This window comes from Clytia hemisphaerica, unplaced genomic scaffold, assembly GCF_902728285.1.
Source record: "Clytia hemisphaerica strain Z4C2 unplaced genomic scaffold, Clytia hemisphaerica genome assembly, whole genome shotgun sequence".
In the NCBI taxonomy this organism is placed as follows: domain Eukaryota; kingdom Metazoa; phylum Cnidaria; class Hydrozoa; order Leptothecata; family Clytiidae; genus Clytia; species Clytia hemisphaerica.
The window spans coordinates 1,246,163-1,264,401 of record NW_027103974.1 but is presented as its reverse complement, the minus strand read 5'-3'; the positions used below and the strand labels follow the sequence as shown (position 1 = coordinate 1,264,401).

At 35.1% G+C, this 18,239-nt stretch overlaps 4 protein-coding genes across 4 annotated transcripts; 3 read left to right on the top strand and 1 right to left on the bottom strand.

Moving 5' to 3' along the window:
* The first annotated feature begins 1,179 nt into the window (after positions 1–1,179).
* LOC136810766 (G-protein coupled receptor family C group 6 member A-like) lies at positions 1,180–2,646 on the top strand. The gene has a single exon (XM_067067367.1). The coding sequence runs from the start codon at positions 1,180–1,182 to the stop codon at positions 2,644–2,646; it is 1,467 nt and encodes a 488-aa protein (XP_066923468.1).
* A 4,946-nt stretch (positions 2,647–7,592) lies between these two features.
* On the top strand, positions 7,593–8,722 carry LOC136810789 (myophilin-like). Its single transcript, XM_067067386.1, has 2 exons — positions 7,593–7,732; positions 8,173–8,722. Exons 1-2 carry the CDS (start codon positions 7,648–7,650, stop codon positions 8,499–8,501), a joined length of 414 nt encoding a protein of 137 aa, XP_066923487.1. The 5' UTR covers positions 7,593–7,647; the 3' UTR covers positions 8,502–8,722.
* A 1,351-nt stretch (positions 8,723–10,073) lies between these two features.
* LOC136810765 (uncharacterized) lies at positions 10,074–12,926 on the top strand. The gene has a single exon (XM_067067366.1). It carries the CDS (start codon positions 10,074–10,076, stop codon positions 12,924–12,926), a length of 2,853 nt encoding a protein of 950 aa, XP_066923467.1.
* Positions 12,927–13,170: 244 nt separating this feature from the next.
* LOC136810669 (hypoxia-inducible factor 1-alpha inhibitor-like) lies at positions 13,171–18,108 on the bottom strand. Its single transcript, XM_067067243.1, has 6 exons — positions 17,844–18,108; positions 16,341–16,880; positions 15,645–15,751; positions 15,189–15,252; positions 14,431–14,544; positions 13,171–13,530 (listed from the first exon to the last, which is right to left on the bottom strand). Exons 1-6 carry the CDS (start codon positions 17,973–17,975, stop codon positions 13,453–13,455), a joined length of 1,035 nt encoding a protein of 344 aa, XP_066923344.1. The 5' UTR covers positions 17,976–18,108; the 3' UTR covers positions 13,171–13,452.
* Between the last annotated feature and the right edge of the window lie 131 nt (positions 18,109–18,239).

Sequence of the window (18,239 nt, the reverse complement as noted above, 5' to 3'; positions counted from 1 at the left end):
TTACGGACTGAAACTCGATGGGGATTGATATTCCCATACTTTTATGGCAAGGGATTTTGTTTTCAAGTCAGAAAAGTGGGGACAAAAAATGGAGGAAAATTTTCCACCGGGGATGATATTTTGGATAATTTTTCCAGTGGGAAGGGATTCCAGTAGGTCTGTGAGAAGGGGTGTAGTAAATATAGGAAAACATGTTTTATTTTACAGCTTGAAGTATGGGTATATTTGGGTAAAAGGACATTTTGCTTGATACCTGTTTGGTATGGAAGAAATTTGTTATCCCTGTTGAATAATGCAAAAAGTGTCAATATGGAATTTGGTTGGTTGGTCTTATTTGTAATTTTGCCAACAGAAATAGTTGCAATAAATTTCTACCAAGTTGGGATTTTCTCTATTTGCAAAAATGATAGTTCGGTGAACACAACATTAAAAATATATCGAGATGCGCAAAGCTATAGTGATGTATTGCCAATAATCTTGGAAGATAGTTTATTATTAGCACATTTGTCTTTGGACAACGATAAAAGAAGTGGTGCTATTGAATATATACCGATTGATGTATGTAATGATTTTGACCAACTGGTATCAACCGTTATTGATTGTATCTTATCCATTAACTACACGAATCCTGTTGATGACCCATTACGTGACCAATATTTGAACGAATCTTCTGTTTTCGTCATTTATACTTTTTTACCACCTAAAATGACATCTTTTGTCAAGAGCTTTTTTACATTTACCAATATTCATGTAAACTGCATCGAATTTTCTCATCTTCAAAATAACGTATCAATTCACTCGGATATATACTCAGGATACACAAACTACTTATCAAATGTTGTAGATATATTGGAATTAGAGGATCTTTTCTTGGTTTTGAAAACAAACAAGAGACAGAAAATTCAAAGGAACTTATATCGCACATACTTCCAGAAAAGCATCAACCTCTTTGCCAGCCAAAAGAAATGCATTCAATTCCTTCATATCAAAATATCAGATTCTAACAGTTATCATTTTAACACCTCTATGTTTGAAGGGCATAAAAATCCTGCAATTATAATATTTGGCAACAATTATGACACTTACTTAACCTTAAAGAAGTTAAAAGGTATCCAAAAAAGTATTTCTGGTTTAAAAATACTGGTACACGACTTTACCGACAACATTTTTTCTTTGAAAATGTTTGGTGGTTTAGAAGACTTGCCTGGTCAACTGATTGATGTTAACAACAAGCATAGACATCATACGGAATCATTACGGAAAAACAATTATATTACATCCATTAAAAATTTGAATAATCTTGACGATTATATGTACTACAACCTTGTTTGGCTTCATGGTCTAAATATTTTGGCTTTCAAAAGACTTTTAATAGTACTTTCTTTGAAAGTGACGATACAAATGTACATTTACGAAGTTTTGGAAAAAAGGGATTTTTTTGGAAACTATGATTCAGTTAATGGATTGGAAGAATCAAATCGTGTTATTAATTACATGATCACCTCTGACGGTATTTTCATTGGTGGTACTATCAACAATGATGAACATGAAGGCAACAAATGCCCTGTTGTAAATTGTGGACCAGGTAAATACAACATTTACGGAGAAGTAGAAGGTGGTTATAGATATCGATGTGTTTTATGTCCAATCAATCACTACAAGTCAACTGTTGGTGATGATGGATGTATACCATGTATTGGGAAGTTAAGCATCGATAATGGATACCGCACTAAATGTATTGACCCTTATCGAGATGTCTATCCCGAAATCATGAATATGGTTTTATTTCAAGCGACAATCGCCTTATCATCTTTCGGTTTAATCGTCTCTTTATTTACCCTTGCTGTATTTATAAAGAAAAAGAAAACTCCGGTCGTTGCCAGCTCTGACTTTACAACATCTACAATCCATTTGATTATAATTGCCATAGCATTTATTTCATCTGTTTTTCCTCAATTGTTTCTTCCATCAGAAGCGATATGCATCATTCGAGTTTCTTTGGCGACTGTCATTAATTCTCTTAACATGAGTTTCATGTCTGTCAAATCACAAAAATTGCTACAAGCATTTTTGAGTAAAGTTCCTATCACTTTAAAAGAGGCAAAAAAGACAGTGACATTACAAATTTGTGCAGTTTTGTCGTCTGCGCTTATTGTAGTTGCATTACTTATCGTTGGTCATGTAGTGAAAAGTCCATCAACCTCTCAATTAGACATGGTCTTGATGGAACGAATGCATTTTTGTGATACAAGCTTCCATGTTAATGTTGTTCTTGGTTTCATCATGGTGATACAGTTCGCTTGTTTCATTCAAGCGTTTCGTGGACGACATTTACCGAGTGTCATGAACGATGGAATGTCTTTGGTGTATGCTTCCTTTGCATCTATCATTATGCTGATTGTAATGTTTGCCATTGGAAATTTTCAGCAACCAGTCGAGAAGGAACTGTATCAGAATTTAACGATTGTAATCAATACTTTGGTAGTTTGGTTTATGATTTATGGACAAAAAGCTTTCCGTATGTTACTGTACCCTAAACTAAACACCAAGAAGTATTTTCAAGAGCAAAGAATGCTCGAAATGAGAGAAAGAGTCAACGAAAAAATGGCAGTACATTCAACAAACACAACTGAACTACAGTTATAGAAAATGGCTCAACTAAAGCCTGTCTCAAAAGTGTGGACACTTTAATTTTTGAGCATTTTATCAGCATCTATATATGCTATATTAGAAAGTTATACACCGTTTAAAGATATTTCAAAGGAAAATAGTCTAAAGCATAAAATTTTTTTTGAAAAATGAAGAAAGAAAAATGAAGATAAAAAAATGAAGATTCTTTCTACTTGTTCAAAAATTGTGATCATAGGCTATTTAGAAAATTTAAACCTCGCTGATTTTAATTCTGCGTTCAAATTCTTCGTATCCTTCTTATAAAAGAAAAGTTATAGCACGCTGATGTTGGTCATTCTTGCTGTTTTATGGTCTTTTTTGGCCGTTTTAAGCCTACTTCAAAGGGCTGTAACTTCTGAGACAACAGTTTAGAAATGACCAGAGAAATGAAACGCCAGCAAACGTCATTTAAATCTTTGATCATATTGATATCGTTGGTTCAAAAGAAAATTCAAAAGAGGTTACCGGTTTGAATTTAGGCTGATAATACCAGTGGTTTTGAGAAATGCGTTTCAGAACATTTTTTCAAAATAGAATGAATTGAAAGAACCAAAGATCTACAAGGAAACATTCAACATCCTCGATAGAATTGTGAGGAAATATTAAATTTTCTAAATTAAGAGAACAAAAAGATGAAAGAAATAATATTATCTTCTGAACCTGTTTAGGTAGCCATGATTTTAAGGGGTAACTTTCTCATATAGGAACTGCATTAGCCGACTTAAGTTGCAGGAATACCATCCGCTCATGAACGTGAATGAATCCTAACTATGCGGATATTTTATCCTAAAGAAACGCTGTTTACTATGCTTGAAATGTTTAAACCAAGGAACTTATACCGGTAGACACTTTGGTAAAAGTTTCCGTAAAAACAAGAAAAATTCAATATACTACGAGCAAAAGTCTATAGATAAAGATCAGTTAAATCGCGGCATGTACTTTTAGGAGAAGAAAATATTAGACAATTAACACAGTTGGGTTTGCGTAAATGTCTTTCTACACTAACAGCATGCCAAAAAATAAAATAAAAACGTTGTGATTATATGAAATGGCGATAAAACCCAGATAACCCAAACCACAGTTAATCAAATCAACATTTATTGTGAACGAGTTGTCGTATTTGGTTTAATTGGGAAATTAGTTAGTTCGATTCAGTAGTATTCTTGGCTTTTTTGATAAATAGTGTGAATGGAGAAGTGATGCTTGTGGTAGAATAATAGCAAGTACCCAATAGCGAGGTTAAGCAAGCACTTATTTAGTACGTAAGGTGCCATTCCGCGGCCCTGTACATAATTCTTCCAAATAAAACATGTAAGTAAAATTTTAAGTACAGGGCCACGGAATGGCACCTTACGTACTAAATAAGTGCTTGCTTAACCTTGCTAATAATGACCAGCCATTTCCTGAAGGTGTTTTAATTTGTAAGAATTTGGACTAATTAGTATCTCAAAAACGAGTATAAAAGTCTCAACTTGTCTTTATGTGACCTTGCCAAAGAGTTGACTGCGATGATGACACAAGGCTAGCACCGTTTTTTTCACTAGCTTGCATCGCAAAAAAGACGGTACCATGTACAAAGATATCTTATGGATTATGCACCAGTCTTATTTTAATTGATTTGGATCTAAATTTTCTACACCACTCTGTCTCAATGACGCTAGAATGAGCTGCAAATATTTACTACAAGGGCGGTTTTGAGGCGGTTTCAATGGCGGTAGGGTTCCATCCATTGTTTGACAGAAAGATTGATGATTTGAATAATACTAGTTATACAATCAAATAGGATAAGGGAGAAAAATCACGTTTTAATCGTTTTAATATGAAAATACTTTTTGTCCAAATTTTTCTTTTACTTATAATCTGATTTTTGTAGCTTTAACTTTTTGATATATTTGTCGTTCCATCGAGATCTCTTTCTTGAAAGAAGTATTTTCGATGGAATTGATCGTCATCTTAGTAGATATGTGCTAGACATACAATTGTCTGATGAAGGTAAAAGTAGTTCATATAGTTGCGATCATCAAGCGAGACAACGCAGTTTACTATTCGTCAAAGTATTCGATTTCCCGTAATCGGGGAACATGAAGCTCGAAAAGATGCATTTGCTTTTGAATTTATTCATATAGCTCCGATAATGCTTTGGATATTCCAAGATCTTTTATTTTGGACAGATAACAGATGAAAGATAGTTTTTGTTTGTCAGCCAATGCAATAAAGTTAATGAGTTGTTGATGAGGGTGGGTTGGGACTTTCCACCTACATAATAGAACTGTTACTATAAAGCTTTGTAAATATACTTGAGAAAGAGGAAAATTATACAGTACTGTAAGTTTCGTTTCTTTCTGAGTTATGATAATAAGTAGTGATGATAGCTGCTAGATTGACACGGTCTTTATCCAAGACCCTGGATTATCATGGCTACTTTTGTATTCGGCGAACGCACACTGGATAGAATTGTTGTTTGTCGTCACATTGTCATATTCATATGATACTCGCGGCGGTACAGTTTTCTAGTTTTCTTTACGTCAATTTATATCATTTTGAGAGAAAGTTGTAGTTTTAAAAGCAAATACTATTTTTGCAAAAGCCATTTATGAGCTGGTAAGAGTTTGTCGATGGTTATAAAGGTTTTAGTTTGTGGTAGGAAAGGCTTTGAAACAGAACACGTACTTTGAAACACTTGTCAAGAGGATGGTCACTTCTCGCTTTGTCAATGTATGGAAAAGGTTTTAGGTTTGTGGAATATGGAAATTACACCCCTGTCTCGATGCCCTGTTGTAAATGGTGTTAGAAGCTTACATGCCAATGGTGATGAATTTCACGGATAGTGATTTTGAATTCAGTTGGAATTCTCAAAATAAAAGTGTCTTTCTTCAATGTAGTTTTCAAATAGGCTCAGATTTAAAGACATTTTTTAAAGGTTGGTTATGATTTCTCCACAGTGTTTCTTCAATGATATATTTGGATAAAGAGAAGCCTTGACAATAAAATAACAGTTTAATCTCAACATTGATTTTTTCTTTTTGTTCTTCTCGCAAAAATAATTGGCAATTCTAATTAGGCCCTAATTAATGAGCACTTTCCACTCCTCCATATCAAATATGAGAGCGGTTTCATCTACACATAGTCTATCAATGTCTGATTTGGACGGTTTGTCAAACTTAAGCTTCCCTACACTCACTCGCCGTCTTCCTGCGTCTATTGCTAAAATCTAATTCTTAAACGTTGTAGACGATTAGATTGGTGGCTCTAAATTCGTATATCAAATAAAAACAAATTGCTCTATTTTCTCTGTATGATTTTCTGTCTAGTGATTCGGTAAATTTCAAAACAGAAATTCATTGCAATATGAAAAAAACGACGGTATCAAGATAAACGGTTTAATCAGCAGACATATCAGCTTTGCAAAATTCAATTACTTTCTTTTCGATTTTATTAAATTTTAATAATACCTTACAATGCTTCCTAAATCCTCTTAATCGATATTACCTAACTTTTCTTCGGAGAGAAATAGGAATAGGTATTAGCAAAGCAAACAAAATTACTACATAAATTTTCTCTTGTTTGTGACTGCAATCTGCTGTTTTGAGGGTAGAAACTGGCTTAAAAAGCATATAGAGTAATTTTTTTGCACTGGGTCAGAGTAATGGGTCTATTTCGACAAGTTTCGTTAGATTATTTGATATCAAGAGAATTTCATTGATTACTTCCCGTGGGGGGGGGGGGAGGGTACTAGGTTTACGAGGTGACGGGTATGTCCGAGCCAAAAATCGAAAATCCGCGACGTTTTTGGGACTCTTAGAGAGACTTTTCCCAAAATATTTCTCCAATTTCACTCGTATTTTTGAAAATCACGACCCTTTGAGAGAAGTAATCTCGATTTTGGTGAATTTTGGACCCTTACAGAGACTCAATTAACTTTTTAATGGTTTTTGTACCCCTTTGAGAGACTTTCGAGAGTAATAATAATAAATAATTTACAAACCTGAGCAAAGCGAATTATTAAAGGTCTTGAACTGACCATTTACACCCGACCTCGATCACAGGCCTGGGTTTTGAAGATTATGTTCCTATGTGTAACGTGGAAATAAATCTAAACTAAGTCAGGGACCTAAGTCAGGCATGATACTAGTAATATTAGCTTTTTGTAATTTTTTCTAGAAGAGGTCATTTCAAACATTAATCATCAGATAAATTCCTTTTCGATTAAATCTACCGATATGCCTTCTAGACTGATGAATTCGAAAGATAACCGTAGTAAAGGGTTGTTCTTTATTGACATAAATCAAACCTTCGCTCTAAAAGAGACAATAAAGAATTCGGTAAGAAGTCTGTTCACTATTTCTCTTAATCGCACATGGGTTATTTTTTCTTATTTGGCACGCCCTCAAAGAGAGCAATTAATCGTTAATTGCATCCTGTAGAGAGCAATTAATCGTTAATCACACTCTCCAATGCCGCGCCAATGTTTACAAAATTGATTTTAATGATTTTTCTTACATCTTTTTTGCATCGAACGTTTTAATTGCCTTCGAAATTTATTTTGTGAGAAAGAAAATCAATAAACAACAATAAAATAGAAGAGAAAAATATAAAACTCTCAGTGTAATTTCTGTGATTTACTTTCCTAACTGGGAAAAAGTAGTGAAAGCGATTGTGCGATTAGCCCGTAATCACATAATAACTTGTACAATTCGAAAATTGCACTCGTGATTTTTTTTGTTTCGAATTTTCCTCGTCCTTTCGGACTCGGAAAATTAATAACAAAAAAATCAATCGTGCAATTATATTCGAATTGCACTCGTTATCATGTGATTACATATACTAATTGTGAATCATGAATGATATTTTGTGGCTCAGATGCATTAGAATTTAAATAGATCGCCAGTCAGGGTACTGACGAGTCCCAGGGATGTACAAAAATTCATGAAAATTACATTCAATTATAGTTAAAAAAGAAATTAACTTTTGCTAACAATGGGTGATGCAATTGAGATCAAAACTAATTGGAAAAAGAAATATAGCTTGGATTTAGAAAGCTCTCTTCTTTCTTGGATACAAGGTAAGCTAGTATTATGGAACTTTCAAAACATCAAGTGTGTCACATGTGAATATAACTGTTATGACCTTGTCTTAGTAGGCCATGGCTAGATGTACGGGCTCGAAAACCGCAAACTACCAACTAACCTGAAAAAGATTATTTTCGCCCGACCAGTCTGCTTAGTCTGCGGGGAGGGAGGGGGTGCCAAGGTTGCGACAAGTATGTATTGCGTTGCTCGACTTTTTACCCTCTTCATGAATTTTACGACCCTTATTGAGACTAATTCATGATCTTCTGATTGAAATCTTCCTATTGAAACCGACCCTTAGAGGGACTGAAAATTAATTTTGTGATTTTCCACATCTGTACGATTCATTCACTTTCCTAGGCACCCCTTCCCTGGGCTCAGGCTGAAAGTTAACATAAAAATACAGTTTTCTTCTTCATTTGTTCCTTTTTAGACGTGACTGGTGAAGATTTATCCGAAATCAAAGGCCACGATCAATTCCGTCAAAAATTCAAAACAGGTGTCACACTTTGTCAACTGATGAATAAAATCAATCCAGGATGCATCAAAACTTATAACAAGAATCCGAAATTACCATTTCAACAAATGGAAAATATAGGATTTGTCAACCAAGCTATGAGAGAGTATGGCGTTCAGAGTGAATACATTTTCGTTACCGCTGATTTACACCAAGGCAAGAATCTAGTCACTGTACAATTGGGATTAAGAAATCTTGGTGATAAAGCAACCGCAAATGGATTTCAACCAGCTTTCAAATTATGAAATTGTGAAATTTTCAACAACAATTCCTCATTTGTGATTTTTTTTCTCAATATTTTAGTATCCTTAACATATTTTTAGAATTTAAATGAAATTTTATATTATATTTTACTCATATATTTTTTTCTGCTTTGTAATTGTTGAAACTTTAGAATTTTATAGTAAATTTAACCTTTTGTTTGTGAGGCTGGTAAATAGATGGTGATAATTGAAACTTAAACTAGAATCGGTACCGTTTATTAGGGTTCAATTTTGCACCCTTCTTCATTCGTGGAGCTAAGATACTTTGCATCATCATCATCATCACTGTGCCTAACATTCTGCTAATCGGTAGTCTGATGGTGATCCAGACATCACTTCATTTATTTGAAGATGTTCATTTTTATTCTTCTGTTATATTTATTCTTTTAGATTTGTTTCTCTTACGGACATGAAAGGAGTTTCCCCCCAAAAAAGGGGTAATATCCAGACTCACTAGAGGGTCGAGAGTCTTGACTTCCTGTTGCTTTTATCTCTTAGAGAAACTTGACCCTCGGTCTTTCCACCAAATCTTGTCTAGCTTCCCCAATAGAGGTTTTTCATGTTTTGTTTAAGTCACGCAATTTCCGCCATTGTGGAAGCAAAAGTTCTATTTGCGTAAGATTCGAACGTGTGCTTCCATAATGGCGGAAGTTTCCAACGTTTCACTATTTCCAAGGTAACCAAAAACTAACGAAAACTAAGTAAGTAAGTTATTGCGACCGCAGTCGAGGGCGACCCGAAGGCTCCCTTTTCGTATAGCTGTCTACCCGAAGGTAGGGGAGGGCGCCACTCCTTTCCCTAGATTTCTCCACTTACCCTTGATCCGTCTCTTTAGTTGCTGAGCATCAAGCAGAGAGGCATCAAGTACCATTTTGGGAATCTTTGGTATGACCCGGCTGGGGATCGAACCCACAACCTTGCGCACCGCAGCTGGATGCTCTACCTTTGTGCTACGGTCGCTTTAATGAAAACTAGAAAAGCATCCAAGAGATGGAACGGTAATGTAATGTTCTGCAATGTGAAAACCACGTCAGCATATTTATAGTGCTTCTCTTGAGAGTGGTTTCCATACGATAGCTAATCAGAGTGCACACTTAAAGCGAATCGACTTGAGATGGTTGAAGTACCTGATTTTCTTGTACTCAACTTTTCATCAAGTAGAAGTATGAGAGGGTGGTGTATATCATTTTCCTTAAACAAGGGTCAAAGAAGTTATTATATACTCAAGACAGAGTTTTGTTTGTGGCACCTGCGAGATACTTCTGTTTAAGAAATTGTCTATGAAACATAGTTTCGAACATTCAAACAGTCTAAACTAAAACTCAAAACAAAGAAAACAAAAGTAAATGAAGTCTCCAATAAACAAGGCTCTATTTGAGCATTTCATGTTTCGCCTTCATGCTTCACGGCATATCACAGTGTACCGAACAGTAGAACTGAAACAATAACAAAAGTAATTAAAGAGTAATTAAAAAAGCTTTGAATTTGGGATCAAAATATTAACCGAATATTAAAACACCTAATCAATCCAAGAAGGAAATAAAGATGATAAAAATGAAGAAACTTCTATTGATTTACCACTTGTGGTTTGTTTTCGCACATGCACAGGAGATGAACGCAAAGCTGAACTCATACAATCTGCAAGTCACATCCAATACTGATGGTTCAATGTTCAAATTTATTAGCCCTCAAACTGACGTTCAAAACACGTTATTGAAGGAACCACCGAAGGTTCAAGTTAAGGATCTTAACTTACCCACAGCTTTGGTTATGAAAGACTTAGCATTAACATTGACAGTAAACCCAAGTATGGATGTCGAAGGTGATTTACCAGAGTATAAATATACACCAGCTAAAGAACATCCGAAAATTTATAATGTGGTGAAAGTGTTGCATACTCACCACGATGTTGAGCCTATTGTTAAGGAGTTTGCCAAAAGCTCTGGTGATGACAATGGTAGTGGCTTGAGTGATGAAAACACACATAGTACCAAGAGTGAAATCTCTGGTAAAAAGCAAGTTAATGTTCAGAGTCAAAAGGAAAATGACTTGTTTGATGAAGATCAGGATTCCTCCAGTGGTGAAGAAGAGAGTGATGCTGTTGAAAATTTCCCGCCAAAAGCACCCGAAATCCCAATCGAACTCGGAAACAAAAATAAGAAGGTTCAACAACAAAACAGTCGATTGAATAAAGAAGGCATGTCTACTATAGATGAAAAAAAGAAAAAGCCATGTTCTGAAACCACATGTGTTGAGCAGTCTAAAGGAGGAGGCAGTGATGAAAATCAAAGTGATGACTCGGAGCCTAAACCTGATATACCGATCGAGTTAGGACTCACAGAGAAGGATTCAGAGGAAGATTATAAAACTGTTGATATTGACCAAAAAACTCCTGAAAGCTTTATAATGGTTTTGAATGAAGACGAGTCTGGTAATAAACGTAAAAGGCGGTCTGCTATGGAAGCTTTCCACCAACATCGGCACCGCTCGATTAAACGTAAAACACATCAAAAACGACAACGTAAACGACAATTGAGGAAACGGCAACGGAAGAACGGGAAAAGTAACAGGAAGACTTACGTAAACCGTAATGGATCAAAACGCAGTGAAATAAACATTGTGAAGGGAAAAATGAAGAGTATTGAACATTTCAAACAATCAAATCCGAAACGGAAACATATTATCCCAGTTGAGAAACCGATTCAAATATACGTGAGAACACTAGCAAAAGATGTACAAAACGTCATGGCAGAGGCAAAGAAAGTCTTACAAAATACAAACCAAGTTGAACATGGGTTAAAACGAATCGTAGGTGGAGCCTCTCTTCTATCAAGCGTTGCCACAGATGCTATGAAATATTCTAAATATTTTCATGCTGATACTCGCAATTCAAGTCTGGAATATCTACAAGAGAAGGCTATAGTTGCTCTCATCTCAGCTCAGCAAGCAGCCCAAGAGGCTATTGAATCTGCTCAGCTTGCCAGAGAAGCATCCAATAAAGCAACTGACATTGCCAGACGTATGGATATTGCTAAAACACCAGCGAAAAGTTTGCTTGATACAGCGTTGAAAGAGACAGTTCAAACCGAGAAAGCAGCAAAGTTTGCAGCTTTCCAAAATGAGAAAGTACGAAATATCTCAAAATTCCTGAATACAACATTCAAACGCATGACTGTCATGATGAGAGAGAAGCCAACTATTATTAACAAACAACTACCTCGGCAGAATCAATCATCGTTAGTTTCCAATAACACAGCTCCGGTCAAACCTATAGATTTAGATTACAAAGATTTTGGTGAAGACTCTAAACCTGTTTCTTCATCCATTCATAAAGAGAAACCTTTAGAGACTGTTGCTAAAAAGAAGAAAGATATCCTGAAGCCAATCCATTTGGTACCAGGTCAATTCACTGGATTCAAGAGAAGCCGAATCCATCCAATACCTGTTGCAACAAAGAGTAATGAGGTTTCTGGTGAATCTAAAGGTGGCAACATTCAGAATGCGAGAAGCATAATCGTTAATAAAGTTAATGACAAACGAAATCAGATTAAGAATATTTTATCGAATGTGATACCTCAAGATCTAAGCTCACCAATAATTCAACAAAGTCAGATATCCAACAACAAACGAAGTGAGATTATAAATACACCGATAGAGGAAAACACAATAGCTATCAAACGGTTCAAAAGCATTGGAAGCCAACAGCTTGTCGAAGGAGATTCTGAACCAGAAATAACTCTGGATAACACTGGGGCGTCGATAACCAACAACGGTGGAAATCAAGAACTACTTCGTCAATCACCTAAGTTTACATCAGCACCCAACAACCAAGAGTATATAGAATCTATTAATGATGCACCATTGACATCTGGTTTTAAAGTTGAGGCAACAATCCTTCCTGGAAAACCAGCAATGATGATTCCAAACAGTTCTAACAAAAATATAGAATCTCAACCAATGCAAAACAAATCACCCAGCAAACGCAACTCTACCGCCAGCACCACATTTGACTCCAATGCATCTGGTTCAGGAGCTGATGCCACCGAAGATGACGGTGATGATATTGATTTGAGTAAAATCCTCAAAGCTCCAATCTCAGTAGATGTCCATGTATCATCCATTAAAGACCATGGGAACGTAGAATCGACACCAGATGCAGAATCTGAAAATCAAAATGATCAAGAAGCTGGGAACAACAAAAGTGAAGCTTTAGATCCATTTGGATTCACCAAAGACAATAGTTTAACCACATCAAAACACGAAGAAGTTGTGGATCCGTTCGGATTTAATGACTTCCAAATAAGTGATCGGAAAGTGAATCATAGAGACGAAATTTCTATGGATGATTCAGATGTTAAAATGTCGACTCCTAAAAGAGTGGCTAATTTGCTGGATTGGGATCGCTAAGAGCGTTTCAATAAAGATATTCCAGATATTGTGCTGTTAAAAACAAGGTTGTGTGCAAAGCTGTTTTGTTAGACTCAAACTGATAGCTAGAATAGGCTATGTACTATATTCGTAACTTCTCTACTAAGAAGCTTGTTCACTATTATCGTTCAATGGTAGGAATTGGAAAGTGTCAATATTGTTTTATTGTTGTTGTTGTTGTTGTTGTTATTTGGACAAAACAGAATTGTGAAATGTTATGTAATTGAATTTGAATGATAATCTATTGTCAATTGAACATACCTAGCATAATATATCGTATATACAAAAACAAAGTCTAAAGGTAAATTGGACTAAAATATACTTAAAATTGACCTGCAATTTCTAATTTGTTAATACATTACAAAAATTTATTTATATAATTCTTATTCGAAGAGTAAATATAGTATTATTAGCGAGGAATCAGTAAACGCTATTGAGGAAAGTCATACCTGCGATTGAAAAAAGTGTTTTGGTTGGGGTGTTTTGATTTTTTGCATAGATTGTATTATATGGAAAATTCGCTGATGTCCACAGGTTGGTCAGTGTATCTTCCGTTGACTAATGCGTTTAAGAATGGTCCAACCTAGAATTTAAAATGAGAAAATTTCCACATTAAATTCCACTAGGTAGCTTTACATTTTGGGAATCACAGAAAAAAAATTAAACTTCGGGAGTAACCTTAACCGAAGCCTTCTCTAATCTGTAGAGATAAAAGGTTATACCAAGTCAGAATGAATACTTCTAGCCTGAGTTTCTAGACTCAAAATGAAATAGAAACTACAATCAATGTCATTAAGTGATTTAACTTATATGGTTAAAACTCTGTAATTCGGGTTACCAAAAGTCTGCATCTAAATCTTTAAACCCAGGGTTGACTAATTTTGTTGCGTTGTTGCGTTGTCGAGTGGACGAATTATTCGTACATTGTATTCTGAATTGGTTGCAAGCGCTCTAGGCCCAGGGGGTACAAGGTTTGCAAGGTAACGTGTATGTCCAAGCCAAAGTTCGAAAATCGACCCTTCGGGAGACTGAATATCGAAATATTTTTAGAACTCTTTTATCTCCATGTTCAGCCAAAACTTTCGAAGTTTAATCCAAATAACGAGAATTTATGACCCTGTAAGGTAGTCGATTCATCTTATTTTGTAATTTTTTTCAGAAACTCAATCGCTAATTCGCATTTTTAATTCGAGGTTGTGAAAAAGTCACTCTTTTGGCTCACACATCCCGACAGCCATTTTACCTAAGGGGCTCTAAGTAAACCAGACTGTAAAATGAACTAATAGCATCAGAATTCAAGAAAAGAGTTTGCGGTCTGGGTACCCAAGAAAGAAAATTTGTGTCTATTTAACCCGTTAAATTGTAATTTAGCTAATAACCAACTCAACGCCAAGTCCTGGCGAATAAGCGGCCACCTTCCACCCTTTCTGGCTAAATGTCATTGCTAAGTTTACTAACAGAAACGCAAAAAAAAAGAGCTCACCTCTGATGGATCACCCAGTGCTTCACCTAACATTTTCTCAATATTTCTTGAGACCGTTAACTTCTGCTGCCATTTCAAAGGAAATCTCAAATCACTCAAAGTCATTGATTGGTGCTGAAATATAGTCGGGTAGAATTAAGCCTTGAAAAACCTTTGAAATGTGTCTGAATGAACAATAAAAAGTGCAATCGATTGGAAAAAAAATAGGCCAATTTCGGTGATGCCATTTTTCTGCACAAGGCCCTGAAAAAAAGTTTTCTAAATGTTGATCTATACAATAAAGGGGTATCGTTTGTAAAATTTCATTAGCTAGATCCTAAAGATGCATCTGAGTGGTCAAGAATCTTTTTCATATTTCTTGACAATGTCATCAGTTATCGAATACTTTCTAGCTTTACGATTAAATCTTTCATCCTTATTAGTAGGTATCAAAAGTTTCTTCCAAACATCAGCTAGTTTTGATGATCTCTCATCTACGCTGACCTTTACAAACCATTGACACATTTTTTCGATCCCGGCAAAGCTAAATCTTTGATCTGATATTTTTTGAAAATGGTACCTTAATGGTAGCACTACTGAGTGTGGGTGAAAAAACTTTTAAACGGAAAATTATAAATCGACCAACATCGAGTAGTGCTACCATTAGGGTACCACCTTTCTAAAAACTCCGATCAAAAATAACGGATATAGCTTGGCCCAGGGAATATAAAGGTTAGTGTGAACAACTCATGATTAACTTTCAAAGTTTGGATACGTACCTTATACCAGAAATTGATGGAAGTGGTGATTTGGGAATCCATTGTCGATTCAATATAATGCCACCTGTTTGATAGAAGCAAATATGAAATAATCAATAGTCACTCAAGAACGATTAAGTTCTTGGATGAAGCTAAAGTTTCATATCTATCAGCCCTTAACTGTTCAGTTGGTTTCTAAGGGGACTGGTAATAAGTTTACAAGAAAATGACGTCAAAAATCGAATCCGTTGTCTTTGAGAATGATAATGCAGCGACTTCAGATATTTTGATGTAATCCCTTCCTGGTAGACTCCAACCTCCTCACGCATTGAAGATTGATAGATATATTATTTCATGACGGGCTTCAAACTTGACTTTCGTAACTCGTAAGACTTCTGAAATGACTTTCGACAAACAGCCTCGAGAACTTAGAATCCCTCTTCTTAGAAACGTACATAGTAAGGGACCTAGACTTACCAACACATAGGGATATAGAGAACGTCACCAGGACCAACGACTCCTTCGTATCCAGCCAAATGTTTTGCCAAAGGGAATCTCTCATAATCAGGATTTTCAAAATCTACCTAAATACAAAGAAAGGTTATAAATTAGTCAAAGAAAATCTGAAACAACGAAGTTTAATAAGTAAGTACAAAGACTTTATGGGTTTAAGAGCACGGTCTTCTGTGTAAGACAAACTTCAAAGGTTTTCTTTTTACATAAGTGTTCCCGTTTCATATCAGACACATATTTCATACCAGGACAATGTCTCCCTATTGTTATACTGTGCTGATATATAAACAAAAAATTGATTTTTATTTCCTCTTTCTGACCAATCTTGCTCCACATCCGTGTCAATTCAATGTGAAAAAGCTTGTGAATTAAAATTGATGAGTAAGCAAACGATATCACTCTTATTTAAAAACAAAACCTTTAAATCATAATACCAGGTAATCATTAAAATGGAGTATCAAAAAAAGTTTTTCGGACCTTTAGGCTATTGAGAATTATTACAGAGATTGTTGATTTTATTGTAAGAGATGAAAGAAAATGCTCAATAAGTTTAGACCTCCTCTCCTAGAATTAGGTTAATAGAAGTAAGGTTTTAAATTTGAAACCAAAGATCAAAGAGGACAAAAGAAAACTGAAGAGTAAGAAGAAAGATATTCTCACCTGACTTTGTCGGTCACATGGATGATGAAAGGGGTATGGGTACAAGCATTGAAAGAATTTGGGGTCGAACAATAACACACGTTTATAACCATGAACTTGTGCAAAGAAGTTCTGTTGCTCGTCATAATGAACGGGGGTAACATTCCCTGGTTGACCAATCAATAATAAATTTGACGTCAAATCACCCCAATTAAATCTCTCTTTTTTAGAATTCAACCAACTCCATTTGAAATTACGAAAATCATTATAAATGCATGACCCAACTGTATCAGTGAGTATTTGTTGGAAGTAAATCCGATGTTCACCCGGTTTCCAAGTCCGATATTTTCGGATGAATTCTGTCATTGTCATATTATGCTGTTCGTTAGGTGGGATGAAGTCAGGGTAGACTGCACACCGACTCGCATTATAATACATAAATTTGTGTGTTTTTGAAACGTAAACTGACTTTTCTTCATTTCCTATATTTTCGTGGAGGTACTCCAAATCCCATTTTGTTGCTGAATCAACGAGTCCAAGATTCTCAATGATTACTGGCTCCTGTAAAAAAAGTTTCATGCTAAAATCAAAACATCTCTTTAAGCCCGCAAGTATAAGCTCTTAAAACCACAAAAGCTCGTCACCGCTCATAGATTTTTCAAAAAAAAAAGGTATTCAATTGTAATTTGTGATTCATAACATCTTTTCAGAATTTTAATAACCATAATGCAACAGGATTTTTCATACAACTCAGTATACAGGGTGTTTTACAAAAAATTATACTCAAAAAAGTAAACTAGATTTACAAAAAAAATTAATTCTTAAACTTAAATTTTGGATTAACTGAAGGCACATTTATTAAAGGTTTTGTTTTTAAATAAGAGTGATATCGTTTGCTTACTTATCAATTTTAACTTACAAGCTTTTTCACATGGAATTGAACAAGATTGGGCAGAAAGAGGAAAAAGAAAAACAATTTCTTGTTTATTCAGAACAATAGAACAATAGGGAGGCATTGTCCTGATATGAAACATGTGTCTGATATGTAACGGGAACACTTATGTAAAACTAAAACCTTTAAGCCTTCTACGGTGAGAATTTCATTCCGAAAGCAGTCTTTGCTTTGGAAATATGAAGTTTCAGGTACACCAGGTTGGAGATTAAAATAATTTTCAAAGCAAAAAAATTAATTAAATTTTGATTGACAGTTTTTTTTTGTCACTTTGATGAAATTTTCCATTGTTATGTTCAAACCTTGCAGCTTCTAACCCTTCTAAGTCAAATTTCTCGTTAATGAAAGACTCTTTTCATAACATCATGAAAGTGATTTTTATAATCAATATCATTGAAATTGATAAAAATTAAGAGATTGTGAAGAAGTAAAAATGGTTCCTGGTTATGAGAGTACAAAATGAAACATTATCATTCTACGTATATCTCCAACCATTTGCTTCTACAACAACAATTGAAATAGTAAACACGAAAATATCAAAGAAGAGAAGGGTTTTGATGATGATTTATTACCTGTTTTTTGATGAACCTGTTGATTTCTCTACTATCATAATTCAGCCGTTGTATGGGCTTCGTCTTTATGTCGTCATATCTTCGATATATCCGCCCATCACTATCCGTCATAAATCGTTCGTCGTCCATCATTGTCGGTTAATTGTCGTCAATTGGTTATTTTTCTTACTCAGTGGTCGTCAGGTGCAATAGCTTCCATTTTCAAAAAATTGATTCTTTGTATCAATTTTCGAACTTCTTCTTTTTTCTTTTTTCTTAATTCCCTGAAAATGAAGCACCGTGTGAAATATTAGCATCGAGAATATAGACGACTTCGACTTCGATAAATTCCCCGATCCAATCCACCTAGGAGAAAACACTAGAAGATGCTATTCTGGAAAAAATTTGAATAATTTT

Excerpts from the sequence above, each read along its gene's own strand:
- LOC136810766 (XM_067067367.1), top strand. The coding sequence starts at position 1,180 with ATGTTTGGTGGTTTAGAAGACTTGCCTGGTCAACTGATTGATGTTAAC.
- LOC136810789 (XM_067067386.1), top strand. The coding sequence starts at position 7,648 with ATGGGTGATGCAATTGAGATCAAAACTAATTGGAAAAAGAAATATAGC. Across the intron at positions 7,733-8,172 it reads TCTTCTTTCTTGGATACAAG|ACGTGACTGGTGAAGATTTA; the intron begins GTAAGCTAGTAT and ends GTTCCTTTTTAG.
- LOC136810765 (XM_067067366.1), top strand. The coding sequence starts at position 10,074 with ATGAAGAAACTTCTATTGATTTACCACTTGTGGTTTGTTTTCGCACAT.
- LOC136810669 (XM_067067243.1), bottom strand. The coding sequence starts at position 17,975 with ATGATGGACGACGAACGATTTATGACGGATAGTGATGGGCGGATATAT. Across the intron at positions 16,881-17,843 it reads ACAGGTTCATCAAAAAACAG|GAGCCAGTAATCATTGAGAA; the intron begins GTAATAAATCAT and ends CTTTTTTTACAG. Across the intron at positions 15,752-16,340 it reads CATGTGACCGACAAAGTCAG|GTAGATTTTGAAAATCCTGA; the intron begins GTGAGAATATCT and ends CTTTGTATTTAG.